This window comes from Dreissena polymorpha, chromosome 10 (genome assembly GCF_020536995.1).
Source record: "Dreissena polymorpha isolate Duluth1 chromosome 10, UMN_Dpol_1.0, whole genome shotgun sequence".
Taxonomy (NCBI): domain Eukaryota; kingdom Metazoa; phylum Mollusca; class Bivalvia; order Myida; family Dreissenidae; genus Dreissena; species Dreissena polymorpha.
Genome location: NC_068364.1, coordinates 84,814,334 through 84,831,461, shown reverse-complemented (window position 1 = coordinate 84,831,461; position 17,128 = coordinate 84,814,334). Strand labels below are relative to the sequence as shown.

The 17,128-nt window shown below is 37.5% G+C and overlaps 2 protein-coding genes across 4 annotated transcripts in view; both read right to left on the bottom strand.

The window, feature by feature from the left end:
- The window catches only part of LOC127847412 (uncharacterized), a 292,485-nt gene extending 283,042 nt beyond the window's left edge, over positions 1-9,443 (bottom strand). Inside the window, exons 1-2 of one of the 3 annotated variants that reach the window (XR_008033960.1) lie at positions 9,276-9,397; positions 5,133-7,598 (exon numbers count right to left, since the gene is read on the bottom strand). Coding sequence is in view for 2 of the 3 variants with exons in the window: in XM_052379301.1 (XP_052235261.1) it covers positions 5,495-7,585 (2,091 nt within the window). In the remaining variant the exon portion in view is untranslated. Of the gene's footprint in view, positions 1-1,701; positions 7,599-9,275 lie in introns of those variants that run through there. The other 2 variants (XM_052379301.1, XM_052379302.1) reach the window with 2 other exon arrangements.
- LOC127847411 (uncharacterized) overlaps positions 1-17,128 on the bottom strand; it is a 334,665-nt gene that overhangs the window by 304,019 nt on the left and 13,518 nt on the right. The gene's annotated exons all lie outside the window — the stretch shown is intronic.

The window sequence follows — 17,128 nt, the reverse complement described above, 5'->3', positions numbered from 1 at the left end:
TACACCAACGTTTTTTTATTAGGGTATCTTTCGCAGTCACTCAACAATGCAAGGTATACTTTTTTTATTGAATTTATTACTAATAGTATGTTATATTTTAACCCAATATTTTATAATATTATACTATCTACTAGTTTGACAGTTGAGACGCCCAAGTTCGCCGTATATAAAATCGATTTGAGTACTTCTTTTAACACCCAGCAGACTTTTACAAAATTGCATATGAATACATTCTATAGCATCGCCCTTAACAAAACCCCAAACTTCAATGCCGTAATTAAGAATAGGTGATATAAGTTTATCAAACAAATATAATCTGTGATTCACAGTAATGTCGGTATATTTGTAAAGGTATTTGTTCATCTTGAAAATAGCCTTTAAGGCTTGGCCAGCTAATGTGCTTTGTGCATCAGAGAACAAACCATTAGTCGTGAATACGACACCAAGGTAATTAAATTTAGTAACAATCTCAATTGCAGTATTATTGTAGTGAAAAGAAATATTGTTTGGCAATCGCCCCCCTTTTCTGAATATCATGACTTTAGTTTTATCGCTGTTCACTACTAACTTCCAGCGTTTACAATATTCATGCAATACATTTAGATTTTGTTGCATTTCCTCTGCGTTATTTGCAAAAATAATGATATCATCTGCATACAACACAAGGAATAGTTTGAAATTATCTACATCTATACCATTTAAGCCACTTTCAGCGAGCACTGATTCTAAATAATTTAAATACACACTAAAACCCGCCTGTGCTTCAACGTATACATAATAATGTTCCGCCCAATGTGAGAGTCTCATGTTTAAAATGCGAGTAAACAGTTTTCCTAACGTACTCCAAAATGTTATACTTCTATAGTTATTTTCGTCATTTATGCTACCCTTCTTGTGCAGAGGAACAACAAAACCCTCTGACCAGGTAGTTGGAAAATAACCACTATCAAATATTTTGTTAGATATGGCAAAAGAGTGTCTCTACCATGAACAAAAACTCATTTATATGCATATCACTTTTATTAGATTTCAATTCCTTAATAGCTTTATTAATTAGTTCTATTGAAATGGGCTTATTTAATTTATCAAACATTACACTAAATTCGTTTCTCTCATACCGTTCTAAGAAGTAGATAACATCTTCATCAGGTGTAAAAAACAAACTGTTTGGATTATTAACGCTTTTGAAATATTGTTCAAATGTACTCAGGGAACTATTGGACTGTTGAATTCCTGCAGATTGTTTGAGCATATTCCAGTACATTTAAGCATTTTTGAATCTTGATTGTTCGAGTTTTCGGGTTTGTGCCCTATCGTAATGTAATTTTTGTTTTCGTATACATAGCTTATAATCTGACCTAGTTTTATTAAGTACCATTCTGTTTTGTTTTTATCTGTTTTATTATGTCTAAATTTATTCAGTTGTCTGTAAAAAAGATCCATTTTTTTCAGCACATTCGGGAGAAAACCAAGATTTTTCATGTATATTTTGCTGTGAACTAACATAACTTACGTTATTTCTAAATTTACGTTTGACAAAAGGGGAGGCAAATCCATCGAATATTTTATTTAGTTTTAAAATACAACAGTCTATGTCATGTGATGACGCGCTGTCGCTTACAGCGTTTGTACATGTATTTAAATTATCAATAACGTCACTTGAGTGAAAAGCTTCCTGAAATAATTGCCTATCAAATCAAATCAAATCAAATACATTTTATTTTGAGTCGGCAAGATATATAACAAGTAACATAACCTGCAAAGCTTTTGAACCGACTACACAACAAATGTGTACTTTAAACATGAGTAAAACAGCTAAAGAGAAAAGTCATATACATGTTTAAGGGTAAAACACAGATTAGGGCAATAATTACATGCAGCATTGAACTGAATTTGACAATATTTGACTTTCTTGCTGGTATTGCACATGTGGGGGCGGAGAAAGACTGTGGCATGCATATAGGCAAATACCAAGAATATATTCTAGGTCTTTGATGTAGGGGCTAACTGTTTTATCAAAACAATAATGCACACAAAGCTGTACCAGCAGCAGAGTCAGTGTATGACATAATATAATTTCAATAGCTTACGAAAGCATATCAAAATCATATCAAAGCATAAATAAAATAGACAAAATATAATAAAATATTCAAGGACTTTGATATAGGGGCTAACTGTATTATCAACACAATAATGCACAAAAAGCTGTACCTGCAGCAGAGTCAGTGTATGACATAATATAATTTCAATAGAATACAAAAGCATATCAGAAATCATATCAAAGCATAAATAAAATAGAATAAAATAGGAGGCAATTAAAAACTGTGTAGGAAGCTGCTGATATAGACCTACAAGTAGGTCTAAAAACTGCAATAGGACGGCAACGTAAGAAACTAAATTGAAAAAGAAACACAAAAGTGCGACAGATACCAAGTGCTAAAGACGAATATCACCTCGAATCAGATTCGAGATGAACTGATCAACAGCTTTCTAACAACAAAAACAGAATAAAAGCATGGGACAAACTATAAGCAGGCAACAAAATAGAAGCAAGAAACAACTAGATGCAAACTAGAGGCAAACTAGAAGAAAGCACAGGCAACCAAGATAAAATAATAATACATAAGCAATGGTCATTGTCCCATACATATTTATAATTTACAACCCCTGCAGTACCGTTTCGGTTAAAACAGTTATTGATTGACGGATTACTATCTTTAAACACAAAAGAGCAATCAATTAAGCAATGGTCGGATAAAATATTTTGATCCTCAACTCGGAAAGAGTGAACACAGTTAAAAATACCTGGCGTTGCTATTACAAAATCGACTACACTAGAACCTGTTCTGCCAATAAAAGTGTACTTTCCATCCTGATCCCTATCACACCTCCCATTTAAAATACGCATTCCGGTTTGTTTACACAAATCTAGTAATACTATTCCGTTATTATTAATACGACCTTTGTCCTGAGAACACCGCGCTGTGCCCGTATCAGCTACATAGCCATCGGGTAAAAAATCAATATGATGAATACTTTTATCTGACACAAAATCGGATAAATCAGATGTATGTGCATTCATATCACCACATAATATAACATTTAAATTTTCACTGTTTAAAACTAAGATTCATTATATACTCGAGTACTCAATCAAGTGTATGGCGTTCCACTATAGCCTGTCTCGAACTATTCTCAGGTATAACGTAGCATAAGAATATATACACATCATGTTGTAAACAAATTTTAGATGCAGATATTTTAATGCAAAGAATGTCATCTTCGCTTGTAAACACTAAATTATCTTTGCTAGTGAGTTCATTTCGAATGTAAACAATAATTCCACTGGACGCCCATTCGCTTGATTTTAATAACTGAGTTCGATTTAAAACATAATGATCAAAACCATTAACATTTAAATCTGAGAAATCGTTCGTTCAAGTTTCAGTGAGCAGAACAATATCATGTGATGAAAAAACATTAATCAGCTCACTCGATTGTACTTTATTTACACGTCTTGTCGATAAACCTTGGACATTTAGTAATGCTTTTCGTAAATTGGCCTCCTGTAAAACGTACTAGATTTTCACCTGCTGCGTATCGCCGGTGGCAACTGGCACACATTTACTATTTTCCACGTGATTCCCGTTTGCAAGTGTATTTTCACTCGCTGGTGTTAAGTTTACTATGCTATTAATAGCGCTGGACAAACCGATAGTGCCATTTTTGTTTTCGGGGAAAGCCGTTTTGTCACTTTTAATTCTATTTTTACTAGCACTGCTCAGTCGCCTGTACGGAACAGATGACTGTGACCGGCGCTCGGCCCTTTCAGTGGATCTGTTTGTGACTCTCGTGTTGCCCCTTGTAGGCGTTGTCTCCTGGCGACTTAGTGTTGGGTTGTCGTTGTCAGCAACGATGGATTTTATCGCCGTTTCGTCTTGCGTCATAGCTGGCTGAGTACTTAAAAGTAGAGTTTGCTGTTTTAGATAATGCGTGATACTTGGGGTCTTAAACGATGAAAAGCTTGTGGATTGGTTAGTCATGTCTAGCAGTTTGCTGCCCCTGATCATTTGTGCTGATGGGAATTGCTGTGCTGATTGTGACGTCGCTTATCGTGCTCGACGTTGCTGTATCCCGAAAACCTGTTGGTACTGTGTCGCATGTCTTTATCGGGGCTCGATTCTGTGAGCTGGGTTCGATTGGCGGGCCGACATCGTTTGTAACAGACTGGCTCAACTTTCTCTCTGCAAAGTTCGGAGATATTTCACGTACTTGTGGATGATGTGGCCTAATTTGTGTTATATGCTCGAGCTTGGCTAGCCTGTTTGCTCCTATAAACAGGCTCCATTCTGGTAACTCATTTTGTATTAGATTACCGTCCTGGATGAGTTTGGTAGGGTAAACTAGTTGGACCCTCGACCGAGGATCCCGATTTTACAGCTCTTTGAATTTTGGCCACATGCGTCCGCGAGCCTCTTGTATTTCTCTTGGGAAATCGTTGTCTACGGAGAATGGTGTGTTTCACAGGCGTCTGACGTTTCTCATAATACGTTCTACGTCACCAAAATCCCAAAAGTTCGCAATAATTGGCCTGTGGTTATGCTGCCACCGAGGGTTTCTTTGGCCAAGTCTGTGTGCCAGAGCGATGTACACAAACTGGCTGTCTATATCAAGTTGATTCTTCAGGAAATCCTGCAGTACTTGCGTGCAGTTCTCACCATAATTTTCGACAAAACCTCGGAATATGAGGTTATTTCGCCGTGCTCTAGCTTCCATGTCGATAGATTTGTAAGCTAATGTTTTGAGAAATATCTTCTGGGCATTCGTAGTACTGACGGCCTGACACAATTTATCAGTAACATTTGCAACAGTGTCATGCAAACGGGTTAATTCTCGGCTGCAGTACACTTGTTCGTTTCGAATGAATCGCAGCTCGTCGAACATGTAAACCATTTTATTGTCTAGTGAACTCTAAGAAAAATCTTGTCTGAACACTTGGGACACTATTTAACCAGATTGATTTCCGCCCACATAATTAGGCGGATCGGACAAAACACCATATCTGTTTTGAATAGGTTAACAAAAGTCTCGATTCTCCATGTTTGTAAGCGACGCTTGTAAAGTTAATTTACCTTTATATATAGTCCAATCAATATGACGTGGTAGCAAAACCGATTTTCAGTAACACATCACGAAAAACATACGATAATCCATGTTCCTTTGTTCGCGCACAGCGAACAAATAAAAGAAAATTAAATATCGCCACACAGAATCAATTTCTTACAGCGAATAATCTTCCAATGAGTTTATATATTTATATTATCATCCTTTTTGCACTATACGCGAAATTTAACAGCTTTTAACACATGAGAACATTTAATTTTATTTATTTTTATTGTCCGGTTTGAAAAAAGCCGCCATCACATCAGGGGCGGTCACTCTCTCTCTAAAGAAGAATATGTTTTAATTTTAGGCGGCAACGTAGGATGTAGCTTTATTTGGAAAAACTTCCACTAGAAGACGTTTCTTCAAAAAGCACTCGTTTCGCCTCGTCTTCATCCATGTCAGGAACTCCAAAAAGCGCTTTCGTCTGCAGATATGTCACCCGGTTTTGCGCATGAACAGTGAACTCTAGCATATTTAACTCAACGGCGAGATCACGCGCCATATTGGCGTGTTCAAGTGCGCGCACGGAATTGTTGCACCGAAATTGGTAGTCACACTTTGCCATACGGAAATGCATTTCGAGTATTTTTGGAATAGGGATGTCTGAGTTTTCTAATTGAGTTAAGTAACTACCGGCGGATATGACATCTTCCTTCGGCGGCATTATCAGATCCATGGTCAGACCGTTGTCTCCACAGCGCAACAGAAGAATGGCGAGGCGACAGAGGGCGTAACCGAATCCGTCAGTGCCGCCTTGCCCTCCGTCACGTTGGAAGTTCGTCATGGCGCGCTGCAAGCTGGCTTTCGCCCCGTTAAACAAGCGGTTATATGCCAGGAAAGCGTTCGGCTTACTGAGATTTAAACACGTGAGTTGAGTAGTTTTACTACGACCGTCGTTCAAATATAACCCCCCGGCGGCGAGTCCGGTACAACCGACCGGATCTGTCTGTAGAATCATCATCGCATCGTCCAAGGTCTCCTGCACCTTTGTCAGCTTCTTCCGAGTTGTGTACATTCGAGTCTTCGCGGTGAATAGTTTCAAAGCAAAGTAGCGTGGGTTCGAAGTCTTGGCAACGAGTTTCATGGTTTCACAGATGTGTTTTTTCGCGGAATCGAAATCGGTCAGGAACAGGTCTTTACTGGCGTGCAGGTATCCCAGAATGCACATGAGGTCGTTATTTGACGAACGCGACGCTTTCAACTGGTTTGAGAAGCTTTCAAATTTCTCGAACTGGCCTTGGTTGAGCAACGCGCTAAGAAAGTTGAAAGCAACGTGGAGTCGTTTGCTCGTTTTCTCGGACGTAATGGCCGTGACTTGTTTTGGTATTATTTCCCGCGCACCGCATTGCTGCGCAACCGCGCAATTCGATTTTTGTTCATTGCCTGAAAATTGTGTGTCCTCATTGGCATCTCGCTTTTCATGACGATCATTTTCCTCAGTTGTGAGTCGAAATTTATTACACTTAAGTTTTGTTATTACATCAGCGCCACTGCGATGTGGATGTTTGTTGATGTATTTGTGTTTTAATGCGCCTCTGGCGTCGTGTATACGACTGACCTCAACCGGCATCGCCCCATCAATGACATCGCTGCACGTAGCAGTGTTTTGCACTCCCCACACCGGCGCCGTACACGGAACATTATCATCGGCAGTTGTATCGAGATTACATGGTTGAACCATTCGTATGGCACCGTGCTCGCTGGCAAAGTCGTACTCTTTTAAAGCCGTGTCATGAGTAGTTCGCTGAGTGGTCGACGAGAAACCCATTTCGTGTTGATGGAGACTTTTTAAACTCGCAACCTTTTCGACTAAAAAGCCGTATTTTTTCGAAAGAGATGCCGCAAGACTGTCAATCACACACGTTTCAACATTGAGAAGAAGTGAAAACAATGTCTCACAGCGAGTTCGTCTGGTTGAACAAGTCATAATTGTGTCAATGTCATCGTTTACCAGAATTCCATCCTGAAATAGTCGGTCGATGACGTCACGAGGTTCAACGTTGTCCAAAAACGAACAACAATGTTCGCTGAGCAACGCCAATAGTTTCGAATTCGTAGCCGAATGGCAACCAACTATTCTCTGAAGAAAACTGAGGCACAATTCACATTTTTTGTTTTCCCGCGCATTTTCGTCTGCAACATTTGGTTGAGCGTCCAGCTTATCCACCAGAAAATGGTATTTTCCCGCCAATAATGCCTTTTGTAATGACCCGTAGGCAACCGGGCCGCGAGTTGGCAGAAGTTGAAGGAGCACGTGGCAGCGTTGTTTCCTCGTAGGAGCAATCGATACGAGTTCGACGTCATTCTCTGTCAGAACGCCGTCTTCATACAACGTGTCAAGGACAATACCACGCGGCTCAAGGTCAGTTACAATATCAACACGCTTCTGCCGTAGAAGTTTCTCTTGTTTTTCATCCATAGTGTTAGCATAGCTTTAAACGAAACAAAACTATGTTTCAATACATGGCACAAAAGCTAGGAATATATTGTACCAGATACATTATATGTATTGAACACACTCATAATATAATATTTTTAAATTAACAATTCACATTATCATATTTTATTATCAGTTTTACTTCGTATGCTATTTTTTTTCTCTCATACTGTTTGCCCCTTTTAAGATGTTTAATTTTAATTCTTGCAAAGGTCAATTTGGAAAATCAAGAATTTGAACAAAACATTCGACAACCCCTTGTAAACTATGAGACAAAACACATGTATTTTTGGCCGATAAATATTGAGATTTAATTTGTGAGGTACAGTAATAGTAGTAGTAGTAGTAGTAGAAGTAGTAGTAGTAGTAGTAGTAGTAGTAGTAGTAGTAGTAGTAGTAGTAATAGTAGTAGTAGTAGTAGTAGTAGTAGTAGTAGTAGTAGTAGTAGTAGTAGTAGTAGTAGTACTAAGTTGGACCCACAAATTCAGTTGTCCGTACCAAAGAAGTACTTGTCCGTACTTTTAAGATGGATAAAAGAAAAGATCATTACTAATTAAGCAAATAATACAAACATACACTTTTGTCAACTTCTATTTTAACTTATTTTAACTTATAAACATAATTAACTAGAAAAATCAAATAAACAAAAAATACAAGCAAGATGTGCATATAATAATAACACTTTTAAGTCACACATGATACCATCTCGGATATTTAATAATCTCAACATGACAAGAAAATTTACTTGAAATGAAATAATCTCAGTTAATGTGTGTGATTAGAATTTCTACTCTGATCCCATAAACTTCACTGAAATTGAATACTGCACTGGTATTTTGACATAATTTATCATTGGTCTGATTGCGTCATGGCCTGACGTTGACGTGATTTTATAAAAAAAACACATCTTATGTTCGCTGCATGTCGGTAGAACATGTATGCGGCCATTCGCAATGTACGAAAAATGTTATCCAATGCGTGATTGGCTGGTGCTATACACATGTGCGCTGGTTTCTCTACAAAAATGCTTACGCGTGATTGGCTGTTTTTTTTTATACGAGTGGACTGGTTTACTACATTAAATAATTATTATCGGAAAATTACCTACCTTGCAGTTAAAACGTGTGCCAGTCCGCAGATTAATCATTAGCTATTTATATAAACTTTCGTTTTTGATTTTCGGAAAATGAAGTAGTTTCGTTCTCGAAAAATGTTTACCACGGAAATTGTACTTGTCCCCGGACAAGCCGGCTTTGAAAAACTGCTTGTCCGGAAGGGGAAATTGACGACTCGGACAACTCGGACAGCTTATTTTAGTAGTAGTAGTAGTAGTAGTAGAAGTAGTAGTAGTAGTAGTAGTAGTAGTAGTAGTAGTAGTAGAAGTAGTAGTAGTAGTAGTAGTAGAAGTAGTAGAAGTAGTAGTAATAGAAGTACATGTAGTTTCAATAGTTGTTGTTGTATAATAAAATTTCAGTAGTGGTAGTGGCAGTAGAAGTTGTTGAAGTGTTAGCAAAAGTAGAAGTTGGAGAATTTGTGTAAAGATGAGCTGTAATTATGTTGTATACATTGAACAATGTTATTTAAAATAGGAAATAAAATGTATATATTAGATTTTAATATTTCCTGTTAATGTACAAGTATACACTAAAGAGTATTTTAAAGGCTATCCTACCTGTTTTATTTCACCCAAGTGATCACGTTTTATACTCAATCTATTCATTTTTGACTGCGTATGTAGTTTATAACTGGATGATTAAATGGAATTCCAAATGTTAAGCCAACGTAGAAACCAAGCACACGCGGAAAAACCTTTAATTTCGGCGATATTCGGTTATTGCCGCCATGTGTTCGGGTAAACTCTGCCCATCTCAACAGTAATCGTGATACATCGACTATCTCCGCAATAAATCATCTGTTGATCCAGAACGATCTCGCCATTTGAAAGTGTGTGGCCGGCTAGATAAGACTGTGTTCGGGCTGTTGTAAATAATCGTTTTCTGACGCAAATGCGACGTTTATTTTTAGATCGTGTCACTTCGAAAGTGACACATAAACCCGTTGTTTGTTAACGTGTGAGCAGAGGTCGTAAACTTGTTAGCTGATTGGAAAAGTTACTATAAAAATATGTATAAAAACTAAAATAGAATATTCAAAGAAGCAAATTAATACTTTTGTCTAAGAAATGTAAAAGTGTATGTTTGTAGATTGATGTTGATAAATCGAAGTCAGAAAATAATATTCCTTTTACAAAGCTTTTTTTATAGATTATTTATGGTATTATCGTCAAAGCGTTTAAACCATCTCATATTCATTGTGTACACACCGGTCTTACTGACCTGTGTACTAACGCGAAAGGAATTGGGGGTATCACTTCTTTTACGAATGAAAAGTGAAAGCGAAAGTCGGTCAGGTAATCGTGCGGGAGGCGGAAAACTACAACGGGCGAGGCATGGTATGGTATTACGCAAGGGGGGGGGGGGGGTTAGAGGGTTAGGGTTACGGTTTGGGTTAGTGTTAGGGGTCGGGTTAGGGTTTGGGTTAGCCTCAACCCAACCCTAACCCTAACCCGACCCCTAACCCTAACTCTTACCCTAACCCTTTTTTGCGGTTATCACCCCTGACCATGCCTCGCCCGTTGTAGTTTTCCGCCTCCCGCAAATTTCTGATAATCGCTATCGGTCTTAATAGAGATTCAAAATCACATTTAAACATAATTTAATAACATTTCTTTAAATAATATTCCGTTTTAAACACACAATGAAAAACGAGTTTTCTTTCATTATTAACATTTTGATTCCTACGCAGAACTACTTTGGCGGAAGCATAATTCCCGAAACCAGGGGAATGTGATGCGTCTTAGTATAGAGGTGACAATAACGTAGTGACGTCACCATCTATGAATACACTAACGTAGTGACGTCACCATCTATGTATAGAATGCCTCATATTTTCATAAACCTGTGCGTGGTGTAGTGCAGTTTTGTATCAAGAGGTCCCGAATTCGAACCACAGAGCAGGCATATATCGTTTATTTTATCTTAGATACTTGTCGTTATAATTATAATGAAATATTAATTTTCGTTTGATAATTCACTAAACGTTGTTTTTTTTTAAATACGAAAATCTGTAGACACGTCCTTTAAACGTTTACACACGTGGAACACACTTAAAGGTAATCCCCTGATTGTGTAAGTGTCTATGTATTTTGCAGATCATTTGATACATGAAAATGTATATGCAGATGGGCGGACATATGAACATGAGTGCTAACGAAGAATGGTGAGCGTACTTTCAAGAAGAGGAGATTGCCAAAATACAATTAAGCAAGACACTTCTTGTTTATGAAGGAATGTCGGCGGATACACGCTATATTGGCTTACGGAAAACCCTGTTTATATAATAATGGTGTATTATTTGATCCATTATAATTCGCTAAAATTTTCAATCGTTCCGTTGACTAAAAAAAATAATCGGAAAAAGTATTGTGCGACTTTTTATAATCATGTTCACATTGTAATCTAAAAATATGAACATAATAATATCATCGCTAATTACCGATCAATACACAATTCTAGGGAGTTCTGATGGGCGACAACTCGTTGTTGATTGATCAATAAACAACAATAAATCGGGAATTATTTATTTAAATAAGTATATAAGTATAAGGAAAAACATTTAAAAAATTATTCATGGTATTTCGTTTCAGAATTAAATTATCCGCATGAATTCTTCTTTAAAGATACAACCATAGGTACGGTAAAGTAAAAGAAAACATAAATAACCGTGCTCTGTGAAACGGGACGACACTTTCCGCTTTGATTGTATTTTTCGTTTAAAGCCTCTTATTAGCAAAAATCCAGTTTAGGCGGAAAGTATCGTCACTGTTTATACTTTGCGGACTGCAATTTCATGGTAACTGCAATTCATAAAGATAAAAACGAATTTTTATGGGGCTTGTTTTCCTACAAGATATGCTTCTATGCTTCTAATATTTTAACCGGAGTAGAAAAGTTGCATGACAAAGCGGTATGCGGGGTGAAGGGTTGGATTAGGGAGTTTAACCTTTTACACTTAGATACGTATTTTACGCATGCGTAGTCACTTAGAAAGTTAAATTTAATTAAAGACCTTTCTTAATAGATTCACGTTTTAAAGGCTTCATTTTCAACCGTTAGATGCTGATGAGCATCAAGTAACTCGCAGTCTGTTAATGTTTTATGTTTTTTGCATATCGCCATTTGCTCTTTGCTTCTTATGGGGGAAAGCGTTAAAACAATGACCGTTTTTGCTAAGCGTATTAATTTTTCAATCATTTACTTTTGAACGAATTGATAACCTAAGACCATTCGCTTAAATGTTTACACTTGATAGCTTGTTTTGCACCAACAGTTCTACGTGAAATGTATCAAGGCATAAATGTTATTTATCAATTTTCTTTTGCTTGCTGTTGATCATTAATTCAATGATTTGATACATGATATTTGCCTTGTAGTTGTGTATTGATGTTTAAAAATGCACTGCATAATTTAATATCATTTTTAAATTGTTATGCTGTGTCGTTTTTAGAAACTTATGATTACATGTTTCAAATTATACTCATCCACGCATTCTCAGATTAACATCTATATGAGGTTGGCAAACACTCTGGCCACACTCGGGCTGTAAGACAAAGGATCTCTCAATAGTTCATCACAGCGAAGTATCTTGATAATCAACAGGCCATATTAAGGAAACCAACATATGAGTTTAATCAAATTATTACTTACAATTCTCAAAATTTAAAATTGTAGCTCGTACTTAGGACTTATTATCATTCATGAGAAAATTTAAAATTCATGGACATCATTGAAAATACTGTTTGCTTGCAACACATGTTTAAATAACTAACACAATGGTCAAGATTATAATTAGTTTTTCAATTAATATCAAGTCAGATCATTAGTTTAATAAATGCTAATTTATGTTGAGGTGCTTATTTATTTTGAGTAATGCGATTGCCGAAATTTTTTTTTTGATACTTTAAAGACCTGACATAACAATTATTCCTCTATGACAAGGTACACTGTGGAATTTCTTTAGCAAATTACAGATGTGAATAATATTTTAGCTCGCGTCTTAATAAAAACAAACGTTTATGATAAACATATCCTTAAAATATAACATAATGCAACATATTGAAAGGCAATTAATATAACTTCTGACATAAAGTGATCCTAGAGGTATTGTTTTCTTAGCTGTTATACACCTGGCAGGTGGGCACACTCACATCGTGCACGTGTCATATAGATCATGTTAAGGATGCAAATATTAAATAGTTATCATGTTCAAATTGTTTTATGACCGTTTAAGACCATAGTCGTACAGGAATGAAATCGAAGATTTACAATACGTTCGTATGTTTAAAGTAAGTTGTAAACCGAAAAAAAAATATTCCGCTACCAGGGACGCGTTTAGCCAAGATGTAATTGCGCGAGTGCCAGTTGATTGGCAAGTAAACCACGGCTTAATTGACACGTTATTTCAATGAATTAACAATCTTTGTTGTCGACAACGGTCTGCTTCTGTTCATTAAAATATCGCTTTATCGTACCGTTTAGTAATGCATGCAACGTAAGCAATGGTAATACATAAATAAAACGTTCAACAATGTTTACCGAATGACGTGGTGAGAAGTGGGGCTCAGAAAAAAAAAAGAATTAACATCAATAATCACATCAGTGCATTATATAAATAGTACTATATAATAACATATTTGGCGATAAATGTATGGGCAACACAAAAGACTCAATCAGCAGATATAAAAACATGTATACGAAATAAATCTTTTTATGTCAGAAACTGCAAAAAGCGAGTACATGATTGCGACCAGTCAAACAATAAAGTAAATCTCAGTTTAGAGAGACAAGATTCGATGCAAAAGGCGTTATTTTGATAACTGGAAATAGAAACGAAACTTTAATGAGCACGTAATAGTTAATTGTATGTACTAGGATTTCTTGTGATTTCACCAGCCTTATCACATAGAAAACAATAACTTTTCTTGTTGTTTTAAGCAACTAAGAATTGACATGACGCCTTATCTATGATCGCTCCGCCCACTAGAATTGATCCACCAATCAGCGATCGATTAATCGGGCGCACTCGTTAGCAACGACCTGTCCGCCATTTTCTAGACAAGCTACATGTTTAGGTTTACTTTTATTCCAACGAGTTTCTTTTGTTTTCCTCTTTAAAAAAACGATTAACAATGGTTAAACGGTGTCAATGGGGATTATGTAACTCGGACAATCGATATCCTGAAAGATTAGTTGGTGACATTTAATTTATATCGTTTCCAAAGCCGAAAAGAGATCTTGAGAAGTGTAAGAGATGTATAAATACATGCGGTCGTCACCACGAACAACTGAACGTCAACACTGTCAAAGACAATTATAATATATTTTTATCGGATATACTAGCATATTTAAATAGTTTATGTTATCGATCTGATTATCACATAATATTTCATTTTTTAAAAATAGTTTTATGAGTTACTAGGCCAGAAGCGAGGTTCATCTGCATTACTCAAAGAGAAATAAAACCCAGCATGAAGCCTAATTCATGCTGTGTTTTATTACTCTGATAGTAATGCACTTAATTGACATCATACATGTTATTTGAAGGTGACATGTGATATATTATCTTATTAACGGTATCTACAAATTTGCACTCATATGTGGTGTCACCAATAAACGCTTTTAATCCACACTAGGAGCTCGAATGCCTAGATCTCATTTTTTAAACGAGTTTCGTTTATTTTGTTCGGATTAAAAAACGGAAATGAAATATGGCAAAAACGGTGTAAAAAGGGTTAATGCAACTCTGACATTTGGTATCCAGAAAGATAAGTAAGATGAATTAAATTTATACCATTTCCAACGCGGCAATGCGGTCTTGACAAGAGCGAGTGGAAGCTTCAAGAATTAACCGAGATCCCCTTTATAGAACATTAATTTATTTCACAAACTTGAAATGTCATATAAGCAATAACTAAGCATTATTAAGTATGTATTATGTCACGTGTGCATGTAAAATAATTGAGAATTTTGGTACCCAATTCGTTTAACTTTATGAAATCCCCGTTAAAAATCGCGTTTCTGTGTGTGTCAGAAGCAAGTGAAAACCATTTTGTTATTATTTTAATAAAGACGTATCGATAAATGCTATTGTAAAAGAGTTATTATTTCTGATATTAGTTAACCAATAAATGCGGTAACTTCGGGGAAGTCGGTACCTGCGCGAGCGTCTGATATTGGTAGCCTTATTAATTTATAATAGCCTGACCGTATTCCATTTCGTACAACGCTAATTTTATATCAGACAATGTCCAAACTAACTGTGTTGTTTTTGAGCTTTAAATTATAGTGATTGATAAATGTCCCATATGCAATGTTTAATATGATTAATATCACTTTTATACGCAATAACATGTGGGATTGAGGTACCCACCCGGCGTCAGAAAGCGCGTAAAACTTCACCGAATTCCCAGTTATAAAGCGCTATTTCGTGTCAAATACACGGGTAGGGGGAATGTTTCGGCAATAATTTTGTTAATAACACGGGTAAATACCGGTGAAGTGTTAATTTATTGCAAATACCACCATTACACGTAATAACGGGTTCGATTTCGGTAAGCGCGCAAGCGTTTGAGAGCGTGTTTAATGTACCGATTTACCCGTTATAAGTAGCTGATGTTCTCTTTAATCGTATATTTTTTGCATTTGCAGAATAACTTAATGGCATCAACCCCTTTACAAGTGTAATATGGTGTTAAACAAGTCCATAAAATCATCCGGAATATCGCGTATATCTATATGCAGTCTATAGGCAAAGAAGCCATTTTGGTGTTAGCTTGTCTAGGTTTTCTTCCCGCTGAGCCACGTGATTAAGTGGGCGGAGCGATCACTGATAAGGCGTCATGTCAATTTGTTAACAATGTTTTTAAGCGCAGTGGAAAAACATTAATTTAGCTTTCTGATAAAGTGCGGTTTTTTATACTCAACAAGAATAAGTTTTAATTTTAGGCGGTATCTTTGGATGTAGTTTTATTCGGAACAACTTCCACATGCAGACGTTTCTTCAAAAAGCGCTCGTTTTGCCTCGTCCTCATCCGTGTCCGGGGCAATCACTACAAAAAGCGCTTTCGTCTGCAGATATATCACCCGGTTTTGCGCATGCTCAGTGAACTCTAGTATATGTAACTCAACGGCGAGATCACGCGCTATGTTGGCGTGTTCAAGTGCGCGCACGAAATTGTTGCACCGAAATTGGTAGTCACACTTGGCCAAACGGACAGAAATTTCGAGTATTTTCGGAATAGGGATGTCTGAGTTTTCTAATTGAGTTATGTAACTTCCGGCGGATATGACATCTTCCTTTGGCGGCTTTATCCGATCCATGGTCAGACCGTTGTCTCCGCAGCGCAACAGAAGAATGGCGAGGCGACAGATGGCGTAACCGAATCCAAATGGGCCGTCTTTCCCTCCGTCACGTTGGAAATTCGTCATGGCGCGCTGAAAGCTTGTTTTTGCCCCGTTAAATAAGCGATTATATGCATGGAAAGCGCTCGGCTTACTGAGATTCAAACACGTGAGTTGAGTAGTTTTACTACGGCCGTCGTTCAAATATAACCACCCGGCGGCGCGTCCGGTACAACCAACCGGATCGGTCTCCAGAATCATCATCGCATCGTCCAAGGTCTCCTGCAACTTTGTCAGCTTCTTCTGGGTTATGTACATTCGAGTCTTCGCGGTGAACAGTTCTAAAGCAAAGTAGCGTGGGTTCGAAGTCTTTGGGACGAGTTTCATGGTTTCACAGATGTGTTTTTTCGCGGAATCGAAATCGGCGGTCCGGAACAGGTCACGACTGGCGTGCAGGTATCCCAGAATGCACATCAGGTCGTAATTAGTTGAACACGAAGCTTTCAACTGGTTTGAATAGCTTTCAAATTTGTCGCACTGGCCTTGGTTGATCAACGTGCTAAGAAAGTTGAAAGCCACGTGGAGCCGCTTGCTCGTTTTCTCGGACGTGATGGCCGTGGCTTGTTTTGGTATAATTTCCCGCGCACCGAATGGCTGCGCAACCGCAAAATTTTGTTCATTGCCTGACAATTTTGTGTCAACTTTGGTATCTCGCTTATCATGACGATCATTTTTCTCAGGTTTGTGTCGTGATTTATAAGACTCAAGTTTTTTTATTACATCAGCGCCACTGCGATGTGGATGCTTATTGACGTTTTTGTGTTTTAATGCGCTTCTTGCGCCGTGTTTACGACTGGCCTCAACTGGCACCGCCCCATCAATAACATCGCTGCTCGTTTCAGTGTTTTGCACTCCCCACCCCGGCGCTGTAAAATTATCATCGGCAGTTGTATCGAGATAACATGGTTGGACCATTCGTTTCGCGCCGTGCTCGCTGGCAAAGTAGTACTCCTTCAAAGCCGTGTCATGAGTAGTTCGCTGAGAGGTCGACGTGGAACACATTTCG